Here is a 21,076-nt window from a genome sequence, read left to right as displayed (position 1 = left end):
CTCTTTTTCTGTCATCTTTTGTGGACATTGAGGAATACAAAAGGAAAAGTTCACCCGAGTACATCCAAAAATGAACATTTGCTGAAAATGTAAACACCCTCAGGCCGTCCAGGATGTACATGAGTTTGTTTCTTCATCAGATCCTCTATAGTGAATGGGTGCCGTCAGAATGAGAGTTTGGACTCTCATTCTGACGGCACCCATTCACTGCAGAGGATTCATTGGTGAACAAGTGAGATATTGATATCTTGAGTGACCTGAGGGTAAGTGCATTTTTGGTTGAACTGTTCCTTTTATAATCTGTTTTTGTCAAGTCAGTCGTTTTAACCACAAAAAACTTTCACTTTAAAGAGTTTCTAAAGCTGTTGTATGGGACTAATCAGTTCTTGTCCTAAATGATTGATTTTACAGAGCGAGTGATTGATGGATTTTGTCCGTCTCCATACAGCATTGCGTGCAAGTGGTTTTTTTTTTGTTTCACAGATATTATTCATGAACAAGATTGATCTTTTCCAAGAGAAGATTCTCCACTCCGGGCGTCATCTGCGGCATTACCTTCCCCAGTTCAGAGGTGAGAGACGGATCTGTGATTACACATGAATCATGTTTACTTTCTCTGCAGACTCTTGAAAGAAAGTGTGTTATTTACTTCAGCTGCTTGCAAGGTTTTATTTGTTTGCTCATGTCTTTTTATTAAAAAAAGCACAGAGTTGGCAAGCATTTCTTCTACTGCCACTAAATATTATTCATTCTCTCTGTATTTGTGTTGTTCACTTTGATTTAGTTGTTTGTTTCATTAGTCTGCTTTTTTCTTTTGTTCTTTCATTTTTGTTCTCTTTTCTGCCCTTTTGTTCTTTTTTCATTTATTAGTTATTTTGATTTAGTTTGTTAGTTTTGTTCTTTCTTCCACTCCTTTGTTCTTTTGTTTGATGTTTTTGTTTTATTTTCTTTTGTTTGGTCATTTTCTTTTTCCTATTAATTTTTTCTGTATTTGTTTTTCCATTCTTTTTAATCATTTGACTTTTTATTTTTTTCATTCTTACTTTTGTTCATTTATTCTTTCATTGTTCATTTCCTCTGTTTTTTTATTTGTTGGTTTCAGTTGTTTTCTCCATTTTTATTCTTTTTTGAATTTTTTTTTGAAATTTCAAATGAAATTTGTTTCATTTGTTATTTCTTTTATTCCTTTGTTCTAATGTTCTTTTTGCATTTTTGATCATTTGTTTTTCTTTTCCCAGTTTGTTCTTGCTGTTCTTCAATTTATTTTTGTTTTATTCTTATTTGTTTTTGTTCTCTTCTTTATTCATTTAGTTTCTCTTTTTCATTTATCATTTGTTTGTTCTGTCCTTTACTCATATTTTGTTTTTGTTTTACACTTTCACTTAAGTCATTTTTCCAATTATTCTATTTTGTTTGTTCATTTTCTTTTCCAATTTATTCATGTTTTTTCACTCTTCTTGATGTTTTTTGTTTTAGCCACTTGTTTGTTTTCCTTCTCTTAGTTCTCATTTTCTTTTTTGTTGATTTTTCATTTGTCTTTTTTTATTTTGTTCTTTTGTTATTGTTCTTTATTTTCAGTTCTCTCCTCTCCTGTTTGTTTTATTCATTTATATGGGATTTAAATATTTTGGTTGTTTGTAGTCATAGTCTTTTACTCTTTAGTTCTTTCTTTCTTTCTCTTTCTCTTTCTCCTGCTTTTAGACTTCCTGTAGCTCTGTCCTTCCATTAAGACCCAATCCACCGTGTCAGCTTGAGTTTGTAGTTTGTCCGTTTAATCAGCTGGAATGGATCCCGTAGTTTTTACCTCAGGGAGAAAAGGTCAAGACAGACAAGGCTGGAAATTTCTTGCATGATATTGTCTTCCCTCCTCCCGCTCCTTTAAGACACTTGTATATGCCAAAGTTAATTCCCCTTCAGATAAAAGATTACAATAAAACCTTTTCACAACTACATTTCACCTGTTAATTCAGACAGACCCAGAAATGCATGCATCAAGCAAATGTCAATTTAGCATTGGAGTTTTAGACATCATCAATCTTTCCCTTTGGAGCAGATCTCGTCAGATATTCATAGACTCTCACTTCATTTATTTTCATTCTCTTTTTTTATATATATGGGGAACACCTCAATCACTTTCACTTGTCTTCTCTCGGATGTACAGGGATTCCTGGTTATACGTAACTCAAAATTGATAAATTCTTGTTTTTGAAGCAATCTCCTGTTTTGTTTTTCAAACCAGTGGTTATTGACCTGAATTAATGTTGATATATGCTTTGAAACCATTGATTTATAACTTAAATATTCAAAATAGAAAATACTTTTGCACCCGTGCAAAGGAAAATATTGACATTTCACCTTCTCTGAAGTACATATAATGCATTAATTGTAATGCATTCATGATACAACCTATAAATAGTTTTTTTTTTTCATTCAAATGCATATTTTTGCATAAATCTTTTATATATCCAAATAGTAATATTATAAAAAGAAATCAGCAAATCTGCATATATCCAATGAATACAGTTCTTCCACAAACCTCTCCCTGTGTTTTTGTTCACAGGAGCTGACTGTGACGTGGACGCTGCCGCCCGGTTCATCGCCTCAATGTTTGTCTCTCTCAACATGACGCCCAGCAAACTCATCTACCACCACTTCACCACAGCCACCGACACCTCCAACGTACAGGTGGTTTTTCAAGTCGTCATGGACACCATCATCAAGGAGAACCTGGAGGCCGTGTCTCTGCTCTAAGAACCACTCCTCCTTTAAAAACTCAATAAAAACTCACGGATGAGCCCTTCACAATGCTGATGGTATTTATTGTATATGATGCTCTGATACTCATCAGAATGCACACTTTTCATGAAGCAATAACTGAATGAATGCCAGTTTATTTTCTTCTTGCTTATATAAAATAAGTAATAAAAATGCAATAATCAACCCATATGAATCATATATTATGTTGTGGAAGAGCATAATATGGATTTAAAGAGTAAATGTGAGTGGTCGAGTTGCTCGTCCAAGCATCCCATAATTTTCCACCTGACATCCCCCACTTCCTGTGTGTACGTTACCATGGTTAATCATCACCTATAAAATAACCTTTTCCCCTTGTGTAAATCTTTGTCCAACACAGTACATTCAGAGATTGAACACCCTGTCAGGGTCCAGTGTTTTGTTTTTGAGGGTTTTTTTTTTTTTTGTTATGAATCCTCTTTTGTTTGTGATCCAGCACTTATAGTTGTTGAGTGTTGGTGATTCAATCTGAAATGGTTTTATTGTACCAAGGTGAGCCAAACACACATACACACATCTATATAAAGCATAATCGTACCTGTAGCAAATGTTGCTTTACACCATTTATTCATTGAGATTTAGTTGACATAAAATGTATTTTTGCTATTTAAATGCTGTGTTGCGCCACTTTTCGTGGTATATTCCAGTTACTCTTTTATAAATGCAAGAGAAAAAAAAAAACACTGTGAAAGAAAAACAATATTAAAAAAACTAACATTAATGTTTTTTGATATTTTGTTTAGTGCTGATTTCTCACACAGTGACTGGTATGAAACAAATCCCGCCACAACACAAGTGTACACCAGAAGAACGGTATTTCTTTCAAGTTTAATAAAATAAAGAAAACATCTTTGAAAGTTTTTGCTCATAACAGTGAACTCTTTTTATGAACATTTAATACATCTGGAAGTAGGTACAGGTGACAGGTGGGCGCAGAGGGGAAAAGAGCGAACAGAAATACCTCTCCGTTTTGTTTCTGTGGATCACCTATTTTTCCATTTACAAATTTAAAGCAGCAAACTTCACATTGTGTGAACCAGGGGTGCTCAGAACTGCTCTCCGCGATCTAGTTTCCTGCTAAATATAGTTAAAACTAAGTGCGTTCCCACTGGAAGTGACGTGAATTCAGTTTGACTTCACTTTGCTATTTACTAACCTAAAATCAATCTCTTTACTGTGCATTTTATGTTTTGATGATCAAATTTCATTTGAAGAAGAAGCAAGGGTTCCATTTCATAGGTTCACTTCGATGCATAGGTGTTCCCAAGGCGATGACGTCATCGCAGCATCTTGTTCCCTACTCAGGGAACCAAGGTTACATACGTAACCGAGATGTTTTCGTGTATCACTGACTTATTTTTAACGTTTGTAAGAACTTGCGCGGCCATTAAGTAACCTGAATGTGCGAGACTTCCGGTTATTTTTAGCGGCTCGTTATGCTGCTTGTATTATCATGTTATTTAAATGCTGTGTGGTAATTATAATCATACTGGTTTATAGTGCAAATAGTTTTACTGTTTACTTCACTTTAAAAAATATATAGGCCTATAATTATTCACGTTCCCGCTGTTTACGAATGGCGAATGAATCGAATCTCTCGCACATTCATAGAACGTTCGCTGCTTCGAAATAAGGTAGATGGATTTATAATATCACTCATAAAGAATGTTTATTACTGGCACATAGGCTAACTAAACTTTGCTGGAAAGTGTATCTTTCAGGAGCAGCGCTGAACACCCCTGGTGTAAATCAAGTAAACATTCAACGTCAACAGCGCGCCTCACTGCCTTGGCTGTAAATACTCCTGAAATGGAAGAGACTTTGGGTCGGGGAGGAGGAGGAGGAGGAGGAGGAGGAGGAGGGGGGAGGAGGAGGAGGGGGGAGGGGGGGGGTGGACGGGTTCCGCTCATGAGGTGAAGCAGTCCAGCGAGTCGAGCGACAGAAACACGTCTGCTTTGCACCGAAACGTGCTTGAACCGTCCTGAACCAGCTCGCAGCTCTGAAGGTTTGGGGAGATGTCCTTTACGCAGATGGCCTGATGGGAAAAACGTTAATCGAAGTTATGGTTCTTACGTCGTATTTTCTCTACACACTCAAAAAAAGTTCAGACGTCAAAGAAAAATATATTGTCTACATTAAATCTGACTGAGATTAAGTTGTAATGTAAAACGCTTGAATAGGAATTTCTATGCTGGAATTGGTCCTGTTTTTCTATTGAGATATAAAAAGTTTCTCTCTCTCTCTCTGTTAGCGCATATATATATATATATATATAATATGATTGGTATATATAATAGTTATTAATCAAGTCATTTCATTATTTCAAAAGATACTGAAGGCAACAAAATTATAAATTTTTATGGGTTTAATGTTAAAACAACATTTTCATTTGTAAGACAATTTTAGCATTTGGAAATATAAAAGTAGACTAATGTTTTTTTTTTTTTACTTTTTTTGGGGGGGGTTTTGTAGGCCGATTGTTAATATATGTTAATGTGCATTCACACATATATAGAACATTTGAATATACATTAACCTAATTAATTTAATTATGTTCTGAATATATATATATATATATATATATATATATATATTCATATTTGAATACACATCAAGTATGATTCATATTGCATTGTAAATTGATCGTTAGTAATATTTTATGTAAATATAAAGAAAAATCTTTTTGTTTAATTTTTTTTTCAAGTTCACATATATATTTCTAATCAAATACTAAGTAACTTCTCAGTTAAGCATTAGGCTATATGATGTTACATTTTTAATTTATTAAAAATTTGCATAAACTTTTACATAAAACAACATTTAAATAAAGTATATATATAGCCTATGTTTTTCATCAGTATAGTAGAATTTACCATGTTTTTAAGAACTGGAGTTTGTCTGCTGCTGAAGTCGGGCATCACGCTGTTGGAGACGCCGGGGGTCTCGCTGCTGCCCAGCGCTGATTCTGTCTCGGATCTGCGCACATAGGGCGACCTCCGGATCCCGGACAGCAGACCCGAGGCTCTCCCGACGGAATAGTAGCTCGGCCCGGTGGACTGCTTGTACCATGCGTCTGTGGGATGGCTGGAGATGAGGATGGAAACAACCACGAACACCAGCACGGATCTGACGGACCTCTCCATTGCGCACTGAATCTAAACGCGTGTGCTGTGGTCTATGATGCTTCGTAGCTTTCGGATTGATGATCTGCACATCTGGAGTTTATATATACCCCTCGGAGTCGTGATCTCGTTCGTCATTCCCCACTAGATGATTCACATTTCCGGCCAATAGGATTGATTTGCGCGTCTTAGCGCGTTTGGAGACGGCTGGGGAGCCTTTAACGTCAGTTGGATGTGATGTGTGACGGTTTAATATTGTTTCTCTGCCACCGAACCTGTCTATATTGATCAATAAACGTCTTTCTGGCGTCACAGCGCAAATTAGAAAAGAGTAAATCCCGCGCGTAAAGAAGCACATGAAAAAAAAAGTATAACAATATCCAATCATTTTTTTTAATAATTGCTAAAGGAAATCTAAGTGCGTAGTACCTTAAAATGAAGTCTTATTAATAAGTGATTTAAAATATTGATTTATTGACTCCTCTGTAATCACCTGTTGGCAGATTTCTAAATCATTTAAATAAGAGAGCACGTTCAATATATTAATTCAAACAGCCATAACAAACTCGAGTTAATCACAAAAGCAATCAAGTCCAAAAATCATTTGAAAATCTAGTTCCTTAGGCTGAGATGACATTTAAGAAGCCAAAAAGTAATGTTTATTGTTATTATTATTGCTACTATTATCATTAAAATATTAGTATTATTCGATAACAATGTTATTTGTAATAAAACAACAATACAAAATGTAAATACAACGATGTAATTTTGAAATCATAGCCAAGAAGTTATGCATATAATAATAATAATATTTAAAATACAAAATTTTTATTTTTATATGTTGTTCCTTAGGTATTTTGAGATGACAAATATAAAATATATATTAAAATATGATAAAGATAATTGATTGACAATCTCTCAGAAATGAAACTAGGCAGGCATGGAGTCTAGGGTAATGAAAACTGTCAAATAAAATATTTTCAAATAAAGAGGTATAAATAAAAAAAGAGATATAATAAAAGAGATGCAATAATGTTGACTTATGTCTTATTAACATTGTCAACATATAAAATGCAAATATGATCCTACAGTTCTCATTTTAATCCAGTTAAACAGAGAACCTGAACCATAAAAAGTTTATAGAGCTTTCTCTCAGATTTTAGGCACTTATAGTCCATTGTACAGCAGTCGGCACTGCGGTTCCAGCTTGGTCTCGAGGACGGCATCCAGCTCACACACCCACGGATCCTCGGTTTGCCACTGCCACTTCAGCAGCTGATCCCTCAGGCTCTCCGGACCCGGGGTGTAGGCCGGATCACCAGCTAGGTTCTGCCTCTCCATCGGATCTGACTGGAGGTCAAACAGCTCCCACCTTGCCTTGTAGTAATACTGCTTTAGAGTCTCAAACCAGCCTGTGGGCTGACCCGACTGAGTCCGGTTTAACAGATCCTGGAAGGTAGGGGACACGTAGAAGTCCTGGTCTATAGGGAATGGCATGTGGTAGTGCATGTTGAGCAGGAGGCAGTAGCGGCCCTGGTGGATGGAGCGCACTGGGTAAAACATTGTGACCTCGTGGGGACTCTGGCTGGCATAGACGGTGACCCAGGACGGTTCTGAGATCAGGGCTGGGAGAAGAGACTGACCTGAGCCCCTGAGAGACTGTATGATGGATATGGCAAAGAAAACCAGTCCTGTACGGTGGGAGTGATGTCTGGGGAAAATGTGAAAGAGGCTGTTTTAAAGTGACACACAATTAACTCACAAGAAAATGTTGTTACATTGCCAATAATCTGTGAGTAAATAGAAACATATGACCTTAAACATAGAATCAAGTGCAAAAAGGTGCAATAATGAGGGACGCCATTTTATTATATCGAATGAATAACTTTTGATTCATAGAAATAGAAAAAGAAGGTTATTATATTGACAATAATCTGTCAGTAAATAAAAAATATGGACTTAAACAGAATCAATTGCGAAAATGTGTAATAGTGAGGGATGCCATTTTTTTATGTTGTACGAATAACTACAAATATAAAATGTTGCATTGATAATAATTTATGTAAATACAAAAATGTGACCTCAAACACAGAACCTGATGAAAATGGTTCATGAAAATGTGCGATAATGAAGGAAGCCATTTCGTAATATTGTATGAACATCCGATTCATAGAAAAGGAAATTGTTATACACATTTTCTATGCAATTTGTCGTACAGTAGAATATATATCCGTGCTATTATCTAGACTTGAAACACAGAAACGAATGCAATAAGGTGTAATATAGAGATGCAATTTATTTCTACATTTGTACAAAAAACTTTGTTGTACACAGACACTATGTTGGTAACAATTTAATTGGCAATAGTTTGAGTAAATATGAAAATGTGACCTTAAACATAGCATCTTGCACAAAAATGTGCAATAATGAGGTATGCCATTTCATATTATCATGTGAACAACTTGTGATTTGTAAAAACATAAAATGTTACACTGGCAATAAATAGAGTAAATATAAAATGTGATCGCAGACAAAGAATCTAGTGCGAAAAGGTGCAACAATGAAAGACACCTTTTTTATATTGTATAAACAATTAAAATTTTGCTTAATTGGCAGTAATTTGTCAGGAAACAAATATTTGTATGGAAAACTTGCTATTCATCATTCACATATGCTATGCTGTTAACAATTTGTCGTACAGTAAAAATATATATGTATTATATATGTAGACTCGAAAACAGAAACGAGAGCAAAATGGTGTAATAGTGAGATGTCGTTTTTCTAAATTGTACAAAAACTCATTTGGTCTAAAATACATAAATGATTTTCATCGGAAATGTTGTGTTTTAGAGTGATATGAATATTTGGCTATGTGCAAAAAAAAAAAAAAGTACAATTAGTAGTACAAATAGCTTCCGATACAAATAATTATCGTACTGATGTTTTCTTAAATCTGCCATTCAGTAACAGTATTTCTATACTCTGACCTCAATCACAGAAACAAGTGCATGAGGTGCAGTGTTTTCTTAAACAAAAGCGTATAGCACCACCTATTGGTTAAAAGCAGTTATAGCACAACTCTCAATGTCCATAAGAGACTATGAGCTGTGCACATTAGTTTACCTTCACATGTTCCTGATATCAATTGAACAAGCTATTGATTGGCTCTTACCCAGCAGACTGACGTAAGCCTGGCTAACCTGCCCCCAACGCTGCCGGTGTTCAGGTGAGGAGACCAGCATGGGTTCCTTCACACCTGAGCCGTACAGGTTTGTCCCACCATTGGGAAACGAAACGGAATTCTGTTATTCGAGCTGTAAATCACCAGAGTGTCATTTTCATATCCCGCATCCCGTAGTTCTTGAAGAACCAGACCGACACCTTCGAAATCAAGCATGAGATTTGTGAAGATCTATGCAAGCAAACATTTCAATATTACTGTGAGTGGTGTAAAATATATAACCTTGGTCCAGCCGGCTGACTGTTGTGTATTGGGCCGCAATATCCGCCCTCGCTGCAGGAGTGTCCGGAATAAAGTACGGTACCTAGTCAAATATGAAAAAACTGATGGTTAGGAAATTCAGCTAATGACCTTTTTAATTTTTTCTTTATTAGTAAGGCTCACCTTGACCTGATCTGGAGAGTAATACTTAGGCTACCAATCCGGAATTCTCCCCATTCCCAAACTTTTCACAGAACATTCCATACTGAGGCTGGGAACCCAGCGGTGAGGATCATGGAATGCCACGTAGATAAAGAACGACCGTTCCTCTTCCGTCTCACTCCTCTCCTCTTTCTGGCTTTGGAAGAACTTCCGGACTAGGAGCTTGATCTTGGTGATATTCCGACCCACCTGGAGAATGGAATCGGTCTCTTCTGTGTAGACGAAATCAAACGGGTACACAGGCCCTGGACCCACATGTTTTTTCCCAATGATACCTTTCCCAAAAAAAGCAATCATGAATTCAGTATACCTCCAAAATTTTCCAAGTTTTACTAGTTCATGCTTCCAGTAACAAATCATAAGCTGTTTTTTTTATCTCAATAATGGATTTCTGCATGTGTCAAAAAGTTTTCAACATTTTTATAAATTTACTTTAAATTTCATAGAAAAATTAAATGTCAATCATGCGCATCTGTCATTTGGTAAAAATATTTTTTTATTATCAGGACTCAAAACAGAAACAATCCCAAAAGCCATAATAGTTGGATGCTACTTTCACATATACACACACACACACACACACACACATATATATAAACTATGTTGTTAATAAGGAGTCATTCTGTAGAAAGATAGCTGCACTCTCATCTGATCTAAAATTTAAAAAAGCACAAACACTTACTAAAAAAGCAATTGCTGTGAAAAATGTTATACTGACAATAATTTGTATTTCAGGAGAAAGTTCTTCATCTGACCTCAAATACAGAAATGAGCCACAAAATGTACTGTATGTGAGGGAGATTTTAGAGTCTTAAGTATAACAGGCTTTTACAAATCATCGTACAGATATGATACATTTGTACAAATCAGTCACTCTACAGAAAAACAAACAAACATCAGCTGTCCTGTCATCTGGCCTTGAACACAAAAACAAATGTTAAAGACTTCAGTTTTTTCTGTTTCGTTTGAATGATTTGCAACAGTACACTGGCACAAATCTGTCATTCAGTAGAGAGTTTTTCTGTTATCTGGCTTCAAACACAGAAACAAGTGCATTAACATGAAAACTAATATTTTAAGCAAACTTATATTCACAGTCTCATATATGTTCATCGTACCTGTGCGAATGTTGGCTTGTTTCAGAAGAAGAGGAAGACTCTGCACTCCATCAAATGAGTTAAAGTGATGAACTCCCTGATGGAGGCCATACATCCCATTCTGGTGCTGTGGATCAGAAAGAAAGTGCAAGGCAAGTTTATCCAATGGTAAGGCTCAAACAGAGACTTTACCTTCTGTTTACCTGTGGGAGTCCAGTCAGGATGGTGGAGCGACTTGGTGAGCAGCTGCTGATGGAGGTGAAGGCGTTCCTGAAGATCACATTGCGCTCAGAAAGAGCCCGGAGATGAGGGGTCTGGACCACAGTGTTGTTGTAAACATCTATTTCGAACCCACCATCATCAGCTGCGTTGTACAACACAACATAAACACAACATTAATACAACATAACAATACAAGCATCAATACAACATAACAATACAAGCGTCAAAACAACATCACAGTATAAGCATCAAAACAATGTTAATACAACATAATACAAGTGTCAAAACAACATAACAATACAAACATCAAAACAACATAATATAAGCATTAAAACAACGTTAATTAAACATAACAATAAAAACATCAATACAACATAATATAAGCATTAAAACAACATTAATTAAACATAATACAAAAATCAATACAACATCACAGTATAAGCATCAAAACAACGTGAATTAAACATAACAATACAAACATCAATACAAACTTAACCCTTATGCGTTGTTGGGGACGTTTCCGTCCACTAGGGGGTAAAGTTGAGTCTTATTTTGGCCACAACTTTTTCTGTGTTTGAGCTAATGGAATGATTTTTGGTGTTCAAATCTTATTTTGACACATATTTTGGGAAAATGCTTTGAAAATTTTAAAAAACTCAACAATACACTGTGGACAAATTCACTACCCTTTCTTTATGTTCATGGATGAAAACATCCACTAAATTAAACTGCTGTAAAAATTTATCAGATAAATATTGTTTTCTAACATTTTTGCATAAATCTATTAATCAACCTCAGTCCTGATCAAAACTACCAAATGTTTAAAAAAAAAATCCAAGATTTTAACTCTTAAATTACCAAGTTCATAAATGATGACACTGACACCAACTTCAAATAAACTGCAACTCGCTGGAGGGGTCAAGCTGCATAATAATTTCTAAAACTTCTGTAAAAGTCAAGCCCTTTCTCGTGTTGCTGGCTGCTCTTCTCACCATCAAATGACCAGCAGGATGCCATGCAAGTGTTTAATTATTAAATCCATATACCTTGTTTTTGGTTATTCTGTACTTCTCACCACCATTAAAAGGCAGCAGGTGCATAAATACACTTACTTTGTTTTTGTTTACTCCATGTAGTTCTGAGAGCTGAGGTGTACCTTTTGATTTTCTCAAATACATCAAGGTAAGTGCGCAAAGGTATCTCTCTCACACACACACAATATAATATGCTGTTATACTCCATATAACTCCATATACAAGCCAGAAATTAAGCTCTTTTTGGACAGGCCTATCTAAAGGGTTAATGGTCCCACCTAGTGATCAACTGTAAAAATAACAAATTTGACCTCTTCCCAACAGGGAAAACCACCGACCACCAAGAATGCATGATTATATGGTGTCATGGATTTGCAATCAAAAAATGGCGTTATAATGGAAGTCAATGGGGCAAAAACAGCCACCAACAATAAACGAGGGAGAAAAAAAATTAATCTAATGCTGCAAAAAAACTAACAATGCATCAAAGCCAATGTTGTTACTAATCTTTGACATGCTCAAGACTGTAATAAAAAAAATAATATATATATATATATATATATATATATATATATCCAGCCACAAACTTTTTATATTGAAAGTAAGTCATTGTTTGTGTTTAATTCCCCCAAATCAGTGACATCATTTATGAATTTGGCAATTAAAGAGTTAAAATCTTGGATTTTTTTCTTTATCTGATACATTTTTACAGCAGTTTAATTTAGTGGATGTTTTCATCCTGAACATAACGAAATGGTAGTTAATTTGACCAATGCACAAGGGTTAATACAACATAACGGCAAAACAACGTTAAAACAACACAAAGATAAATGCAACAACACAGACATAACTGGATAAACTAGTTATTTTGTCAAATCACTATTTTAAAAAACCCACGATCGTGTTTTACTACACACCGATGATGAGAAGCACGTTTCTTCTTCTGCACTCTCACAACAAACCAGAAGACACAACAAAGTCAACGCGAACGCGAACCACATTTTAGTGCCATTTGGCTTCAGAGACGTTGCTACGTCTTCTTCTAATAACGTTTTCTGGCAGATGGCAAACCAACTTCTGATGCAGAAATATTAGTAAAGTTAACGGGAAAGTTTGTACTTTGTTTACACTCAGCGAGACAAACTTCCGCCATCATGTGAGTGAATCCATCACATGACCGCGATCAGCTGACGCGACGCCTCGGCCAATCGCGTCGCGCGTCGCCGCTGACGCCACCAGAAGGGCTGTTGTTGAGTGTTCTGTCAATCAGACCGCGAGACGCGCCGGAGTCGCTTTGATTGCCCGAATGTTTCATTGTTTATCTGTGGTTTGATGTAAATAAAGAGATCACTGCAGCGGAATGTTTGAACTCCGATGAAGCGCGAGGCTCAAAGACATCTCTGAGGTTTGATCTTTAACTTGATTTCACATTGTGCCTCTTATCATTGATCTCAACTTTTAGTTCGGTTTGTAAATACGATTATCTAACTGATATATTATTGTTATTATTATTGTTATTATTATTATTATCATCATCATCATCATTATGATGATTATTATATTTAGTATGTTTTTTTTTTTACAAATGCTTTTCTTCGATTTGCATTGCACTGGGTATTCAGATCATAAGATCCTTTTAAAATGTCATATGATTCATTTCAAAAGTCTTACCTAATCAGTTTTAACTGTATTTTAGGACCATTGCGATGCTTGATATCTTTCTTTCTTTCTTTTTCTTTCTTTCTTTTTCTTTCTTTCTTTCTTTCTAATTTAGCAATTTGTATCTCGTTATTGAAATGCAATAAATATATTGATAAGAATATATTTTAACAAGTGTTTTTAAAAAATGAATCAATATAATCTTGTTACTTGAATGCAAAACATAGATACAACCGCATGTAATAATGCATTATTAGTAATGACAATATATTTATGCTAGAAATTATCATTTTATTAATTTTTTAAGGGTATTTTTACAGCGATTACAATTTTTTTTCTTTGCATTTTGCATCTCATTACAGAGGTATTTTTTGTCTGTAATGCAAATGCAAATAATAATAACAATAATAAAAATAAAATTATTTTTATTTGAATATATTTATACATAAAGTTATTTTTGTACTGCTTTTTTAATGTATGCTGATTTAAGCACTACTAATAAAAAACAGGATGAACAACAGTATGTTTTTATTACTGTATGATTCACATTACATCAGCAGTGTTTGCATCTGGTGATCATGTGTTTTATTGCAGGCAGTCACGCTGTCTTGTAGTTTAGGTTGGTTTTACTAACTAGTGGTGTTGAATTCTCCACAGATGGACTTTCCAAAAACAAGAAGAAACCTTTTTGACTAGCTCACAGCCAAGAAGAGCTTGATAGCTCCACCCTTCCCGTGAACCCTGCCACATCATTGTTTGTCCACACCATCTGAGCGGCGTTCAACATCCTGGATGAAGCACTACAGCTCTTTTCTTGATCCTTAACTGATGGTGTTTTGGTGGAGCTGAAGGTCAGCAGATCTGGGATCTTCTGATGGAGCGGGTGACAGATATCCCCTGGTATGCCGGCCTGCGCTCTTATTTTCCCATACTCACCTGGATGCCCAGGTATAACCTGACCTGGCTGAAGATGGACCTGATCGCGGGTCTGACGGTGGGTTTGACCACAGTTCCTCAGGCTCTGGCCTATGCAGAAGTGGCTGGTTTACCTGTGCAGGTAAGAACAATCACAGTCTTCCAGAGACTGAGACTGAGGAGGGTTTTCTTGACACAAGGTTTGTTTGTTTTTTTCCAGTATGGCCTGTATTCTGCCTTCATGGGTGGTTTCATCTATTGTGTATTTGGGACATCTAAAGACATCACGCTGGGCCCGACCGCCATCATGTCCCTGCTGTGTTCAGCGTATATCGGAGGAGATCCTGTGTTTGCGGTGGTGCTCACACTGCTGTGCGGCGTCATCCAGGCGGGAATGGCTCTGCTCAGACTGGGTGAGATGAAAATGGGCTTAAAGGGATAGTTTCTGTCATTAATTACTCACCCTTGTGTCGTTCCAAACCTGTAAGACCTTCGTTCATTTTCAAAACACAAGTTTTGGTATTTTTGATTAAATCCGAGAGGTTTCTGACCTTGCAAAGATAGCAATGCAACTGACTCGTTCAAGGCTCAGAAAGGTAGTAAGAACATCATTAAAATAGTCATGTGACATCAGTTGCATTGCTGCAGGGTCATAAAGCTCTCAGATTTAATAAAAAAAATCTTAATTTGTGTTTTGAAGAGGAACAAAAATGTCTTACGGGTTTGTAACGACATGAGGGTGAGAAATTAATGACAGAATTTACATTTTTGGGAGAACTATCTCTTTGATGTTATTATTTAGGTCATATTTTTGTGTGTGGTTCATAAAAATTTGAGGTATATAGTCATCTTTATGGACATTTTAATAATTCTTGTTTAAAATATTTATAAACAGCTTTTAATTTATTTCAGTTCTAGTAATTTTTTTTGTCTTAGTAGTTTTAGTTAAACGGTAGAAACATCAAGTGAACTGAGTGTAAACTTTTAAACATATCTATGTTTGTGTGGATTTTACTATTAAAAAATATTATTTATCAACATTCTAAGTATATTTATAATCAATTCTTTGATTGAATTGTTGCCATCAAGAAGTGAAAGCAGACTCGGCTGTCTGTAAATCAGGGCCATCTTGAAAACAGGAAGTTTGTGGGTTTTTTTCTGTCACATAAATATTAGATTCGATTACTTCCTGTGCAACTTCCTGTACATGACTGTGAAGCCGCACACCAAAATGTAGCAACAGGTTTTAAAAATGTGGCAACTGAGGTTGTGGAAGTGACCGAGTTAGATTATAACAGATACATTTTTTCCTGAGAACGAACTTAGCTGTTTTTTTTATTTTTATAATCAATAATAATAAACTAATATATAATTAGTACAAAAAAAGCTTAATGGAATATTTGCTGAATTGAACGTTTTCATAAATATTCATATATCAATTAATATTTTATATATTAAATATGTATTAATAATACAGTTGGAGCAGTTGTTAAATGTTGTTCATAATAAAATAAACGTAGAAACAAATAAATAAACAGAAAAGAATATTAATCCAAAAAGTGAATATATTTGTTTTCGAACTGAACAAGCTAAATTGAGCATTTGTGTTTTCATAAATAGTAATATATTTAAAATGTTCTTTTTAAAAATATCATATTATTATTATTAAATGATAATAATAATACTAATAATAATTATTATTATTTAATAATAATAGTAATAATAATAATTATTATTTATAATAGCAATTATTATTATTATTATTATATGCATTTATATGTGTTTTTATTACTTTTTAAAAAATATTTTAAGAAAGATTTGTGTGTGTGTGTGTGTGTGTGAATCAGCTGATCTGATGTTGATTTTCACTCTGTTTGTTCATCAGGTTTCCTCCTGGACTTCATCTCATATCCAGTAATTAAAGGCTTCACCTGTGCTGCTGCTGTCACCATCGGCTTCGGTCAGGTCAAGGTCAGAGTCTCACGCTAGAACAATCACTTATGCCTCTCGTCATTTCATTTGCATGCTTCTTAAATGTCCTTTAAGATCTGTGAAGAGTCAATCTGCTTCATTTGTTGTGCAGAATATTCTGGGTCTGAAGGGGATCCCACAGCAGTTCTTCTTACAGGTTTACTACACCTTCCACAAGATCCCTGAGGCCAGGTGAGCACACACACACATATATATGATGTCTGACCGATGAACTGTCGTGTTAAACCATCTTGTCTGAGTGCGTATCTCAATCATCTGTGTTCTCAGAGTCGGAGATGTGATTCTGGGTCTGTGCTGTCTGTTCTTCCTGCTCATGTTGACGCTGATGAAGACTTCTCTGGGTTCGTCTCCAAACGAGTCTCCTCTCTTCATCCAGTCGGCCCGCGGGCTGGTGTGGAGTTTAGCCACTGGTGGGTGCTCAGAAGCTCTTGTGAACCTGTAAATGTAACTGACAGATGTTTATGTACGATCTTCTTGTGTGGCAGTCAGGAACGCTCTGGTGGTCATCGCAGCGACGGCTGTTGCGTATTCCGCTGAGGTCACCGGACACCATGTCTTCAGCCTCACCGGGAAAACTGCCCAGGGACTGCCTCCTTTCAAAGCCCCGCCCCTTTCAGAGACTGTAGCCAATGGCACGCTGATTACTTTCAGTGACATAGTGAAGGTGTGTAGTTTTTGATACAAATCTTTCATATTTTTTATCTCCATCTAAAAGAGCGGCCTTGAGAGAATCAAATAGCCTACTGCTGAGTTATATTAAGAAATTTGTTATCAGGATATATTTTTTTCTATATAAAAAAATGCTATAATACAACTACATTTAATTTAAATGTATAAATTATTTGAGCCACTTAAAAACATTTAAAATTATTGATATATATAATGTATTTTCTTTTATATTAATTATATATAAATAAAACCTAAAATAATGTTTAAGTGTATAATGTTTAGAAAATGAATAGAAATAAAATTAAATACATTAAAATAGATGCAATTATAAAAAATAAATTGTGTAGTGATGTAATTTTAAAAAAATCAAGATTATTTGACATATACTGCAGTTATATTAATATAATTATATGTAAAAAAAATTAAGAATGTTAATTATGAAAGGCATCTGATACACATTTAGCATTATTGTATAAAATATAAAATATTGAAAATTGAGAATAATTTAATGATTGAGAATAATAATGATTGTAATGCATTTATATAATATATATAATATAAATGCATTCAATCATTATTATTCTGTTGTTTGGAAAATATTATACAAAGAGTATTTTTCTTTCACTATTTAATGTGAAATGAAGTGTAATTTATAAAATAAAGTTCAGATAAAATTATCTAAATATAAAGACAAAATATATATTAAATAAAAAAACGTAAATTATGGCGATTATTATGTTGTTTCTATAAATATAAATGCAAGCTATTTTTAATATTTATAAAAAAATGTATATATTCTGTATAATATCTTAATGCTTTTTAAAAGCTGGTCCATCACTGCACTAATGCCAAAAACAATTAAATATATTTTCGAAAATATATTTTTTTTCTATGCACTAATAATGTCAGATGTATAAACCTTTAAAATGATAATAAAATAAATTTTTATTTATTAATCTGAAAAACTAGGGTCATTATTCTATTCATAGAATAATAAATTATATATATATATATATATATATATATATATATATATATATATATATATATATATATATATATACATGATGAAAATAGTAAATATTAAAAATAAATGTGCCCCCTTGTGGTACTTGGACCCCATAAAATTGAGCTGTCATGTAATTCCACATTTCAGAATAGTAAACTATAGTATTAGTAAAGTATATGTGACATTTGAGAGATTATAAGTAGCGTATCTAACAGAATAGTGATCATTAATGACCAATCGGGTGTGTTTTCTCAGGATTTAGGCGGCGGTCTGGCCGTTATTCCTTTAATGGGCGTCTTAGAGAGCATCGCTATTGCGAAGGCTTTCGGTAAGAGCTTCAAACTGTCCTTACTTCTGTGTCAGATGCTGTTCAGACATATTTAACACTTTTTTTCTTTTCTCCATGCAGCTAGCAAGAATAACTACCGAATCGATGCTAACCAAGAGCTTTTTGCCATCGGTGAGAGATTCTCTTCCTTTACGATGTTTTATCACAATCGTAAATCGGTCAGTTTCTCATTGTAATGTTGTTTTTGCAGGTCTCACGAACATCATGGGCTCGTTTGTGTCGGCGTATCCCGTCACGGGCAGCTTCGGAAGGTCTGTCTGCAAGCTAAGCGCTAATGCTAAAGTATTTGTTGGCTAGCTCTTCGCTAAGTCAGTGTCTTGATGTGGTGTTTTCTGACAGAACCGCGGTGAACTCTCAAACCGGAGTGTGTTCGCCCGCTGGAGGGATCGTCACAGGTAGCACACACTCTCTGCGATCAGGTTGACTTTTAAACTGTGGACAGCGTCTGAAGGTGTGTGTTTTTGGGCAGGTGTGATCGTGCTGCTGTCGCTGGCGTTCCTCATGCCACTCTTCTTCTACATCCCTAAAGCGTCACTCGCTGCTGTCATCATCTGCGCCGTCTGTCCCATGATGGACTTCAGAGTGCCGGTCCAGCTCTGGAGAGTCAAAAGTGAGACTTTACGGCACAGATTTGAACTATAGAAGTGTTTTGTTTGCTTTAAAATCTCACTGTTTACCTCAGGACTCGATCTGCTGCCGTTCTTGGTGACGTTTGTGGTCAGTTTCTGGGAGGTGCAGTATGGCATTGTGGGAGGTGTGGTTGTTTCGGGATTCATGCTGTTGTATATCGTGGCCAGACCCAAAGTGAAGGTGAGTTTCAAGTTTTTTTTTATGAAATATGAATATGTTAGATGTGGCCTGTGAGCTGTGAATGAAGGACTTTTATTCTAGAAATCCACTTTGTGTTTGACAACTTACAAAATGTCTAAAAAAAAAAAAACTGTGTTATTTTTTTTAAAACTGTGTACATTTTATATATTAATTACATATTTTACATATTTCATATTTACAATATATACATATCACATAAGTACAATATCTATCTAATATAAATATATGTGTTTAAAAATATAAATATTACATAAAAAATGTCTTGTATATAGTTTATTTTTATTTTTAATATGAATATATTATATCTTTTGTATAGAAAAAAAGTTAAAAGCACTTAGTTGCTGAATCTGTAAATAATACAAAATATAAAAAATATGTAAATATTAAATATAACTAGTATATACATATCAGGTAACTAAAAATATCTCTCTAACTTATATAAATATATTTAAATAAATAAATATTAAATAAAATATAAATGTTTGCATAGTTACTTTTTGAAACATTTAAAAGACATTTAACATTATATTTTAATGGGCACCTATAAAAAATTTAATATTTAAATCCATAAAATATAACACATGCATTTTTTTGTAAATAATGCATATTAATGAACTATAAAGAAATATTACAATAAAATATTTATAAATTTGTATATCCAAAAAGTTCTAGAATTAAAGTAATGATTCTTTAAAAATATTAATCTGTTGTTTTGGGGGAAAATACTTTAAATACTATATACTACTCATATACTAATAGAATACTATCATGTCTTTACCATTAAATATGAACTGAAGAGTGATGTTTATAAAGTGATGGAGATGCAGCAGCAGTCCGTGAGGTTTGTTTGTGTGTGTGTGTGTGTGTTCAGGTGTGTGACGACGGCGTGCTGCTTCTGGAGCCGGACAGTGGGCTGAACTTCCCCGTCACGGAGCATCTCAGCAGACTCGTGTTCAAACACGCCCTTCACGGTGAGACACACACACGGACACACACACACACACACACAGACACACGCTCTCACTGAGTGCTCACGGTCTGGTGTCTGTGGTCTGTCAGCGTCTCCTCCGCGCTGTCTGGTTCTGGACTGTTCTCACGTCAGCTCTCTAGACTTCACTGTGGTCCATGAGCTCACTGAACTGCTCAAACAGATCCAGCTGAGAGAAGTCTCCATGATCTTCGCTGGACTCAAGGTAGGGTTTCAGATCAACGCCATTTCTAAAATTAAGCTCAGTAATCATGTATATATATATATATTTATATATATATATATATATATAAAGGTAAAGGTTCTTCTCTCTGTATGTCTCTCTTAGCCGTCAGTGTTGAAGGTTTTGTTGACTGCTGATCTTCCTGGTTTCCGACATACAGACAGAGTGGATGAGGCTCTGCTACTTCTGACAAGTATCAGTCAACAACAACAATTCTAACAGCCAATCACAGGCAAGAACTCATCACTTGGCTTTGAACCAATCAGCACCTGAATACCTCAAACCCTCTGATGATTGGCCGCCTGAAATATCCTGCGCACACCTTTGACCAATCAGCACTCAGGAAGAGAGACTTTGATGAAAACTGATGGGGAACAAAGTTACATAAAGTTTGTGTACATGACGACCAAATTATGCTTTTGCACTTAAAACTATTTTTAGGTAATTTTTTTGTGTGTGTGTATTAAACTCTGAATCCCTTGTAATTTTATGAATATGCACTTATT

The 21,076-nt window shown here is 35.0% G+C and overlaps 3 protein-coding genes and 1 pseudogene across 4 annotated transcripts in view; 2 read left to right on the top strand and 2 right to left on the bottom strand.

The window, feature by feature from the left end:
- LOC132159681 (guanine nucleotide-binding protein G(o) subunit alpha-like) overlaps positions 1-2,940 on the top strand; it is a 32,805-nt gene extending 29,865 nt beyond the window's left edge. The window contains exons 8-9 of the mRNA XM_059569256.1: positions 484-571; positions 2,561-2,940. Of these exons, the coding sequence (XP_059425239.1) occupies positions 484-571; positions 2,561-2,751 (279 nt within the window). The 3' untranslated portion in view covers positions 2,752-2,940. The remainder of the gene's footprint in view (positions 1-483; positions 572-2,560) is intronic.
- Positions 2,941-4,677: 1,737 nt separating this feature from the next.
- On the bottom strand, positions 4,678-6,298 carry LOC132159102 (neuropeptide B-like). Its single transcript, XM_059568683.1, has 2 exons — positions 5,670-6,298; positions 4,678-4,831 (listed from the first exon to the last, which is right to left on the bottom strand). Exons 1-2 carry the CDS (start codon positions 5,937-5,939, stop codon positions 4,703-4,705), a joined length of 399 nt encoding a protein of 132 aa, XP_059424666.1. The 5' UTR covers positions 5,940-6,298; the 3' UTR covers positions 4,678-4,702.
- A 651-nt stretch (positions 6,299-6,949) lies between these two features.
- LOC132159680 (N-sulphoglucosamine sulphohydrolase-like) lies at positions 6,950-13,009 on the bottom strand (annotated as a pseudogene).
- Positions 13,010-13,202: 193 nt separating this feature from the next.
- LOC132159678 (sodium-independent sulfate anion transporter-like) lies at positions 13,203-21,076 on the top strand. 2 transcript variants are annotated; one of them, XR_009437894.1, is made up of 16 exons: positions 13,203-13,340; positions 14,252-14,651; positions 14,730-14,922; positions 16,395-16,480; positions 16,593-16,672; positions 16,769-16,911; positions 16,987-17,165; positions 18,435-18,507; positions 18,589-18,639; positions 18,719-18,779; positions 18,868-18,923; positions 18,998-19,138; positions 19,211-19,338; positions 20,231-20,330; positions 20,462-20,552; positions 20,676-20,693. XR_009437894.1 is itself a non-coding variant. In XM_059569255.1 (16 exons), the coding sequence occupies exons 2-16, from the start codon at positions 14,469-14,471 to the stop codon at positions 20,787-20,789; spliced, it is 1,722 nt and encodes a 573-aa protein (XP_059425238.1). In that variant the 5' UTR covers positions 13,203-13,340; positions 14,252-14,468; the 3' UTR covers positions 20,790-21,076. The 2 variants fall into 2 exon arrangements, 1 of the variants encoding a protein (XP_059425238.1); XM_059569255.1 differs by having other exon boundaries at positions 20,419-20,552; positions 20,676-21,076.

The sequence above is a fragment of the Carassius carassius genome, chromosome 16 (assembly GCF_963082965.1).
Source record: "Carassius carassius chromosome 16, fCarCar2.1, whole genome shotgun sequence".
Taxonomy (NCBI): domain Eukaryota; kingdom Metazoa; phylum Chordata; class Actinopteri; order Cypriniformes; family Cyprinidae; genus Carassius; species Carassius carassius.
Note: the sequence above shows the minus strand (reverse complement) of the source record. Positions and strands in the feature narration are given on the sequence as shown.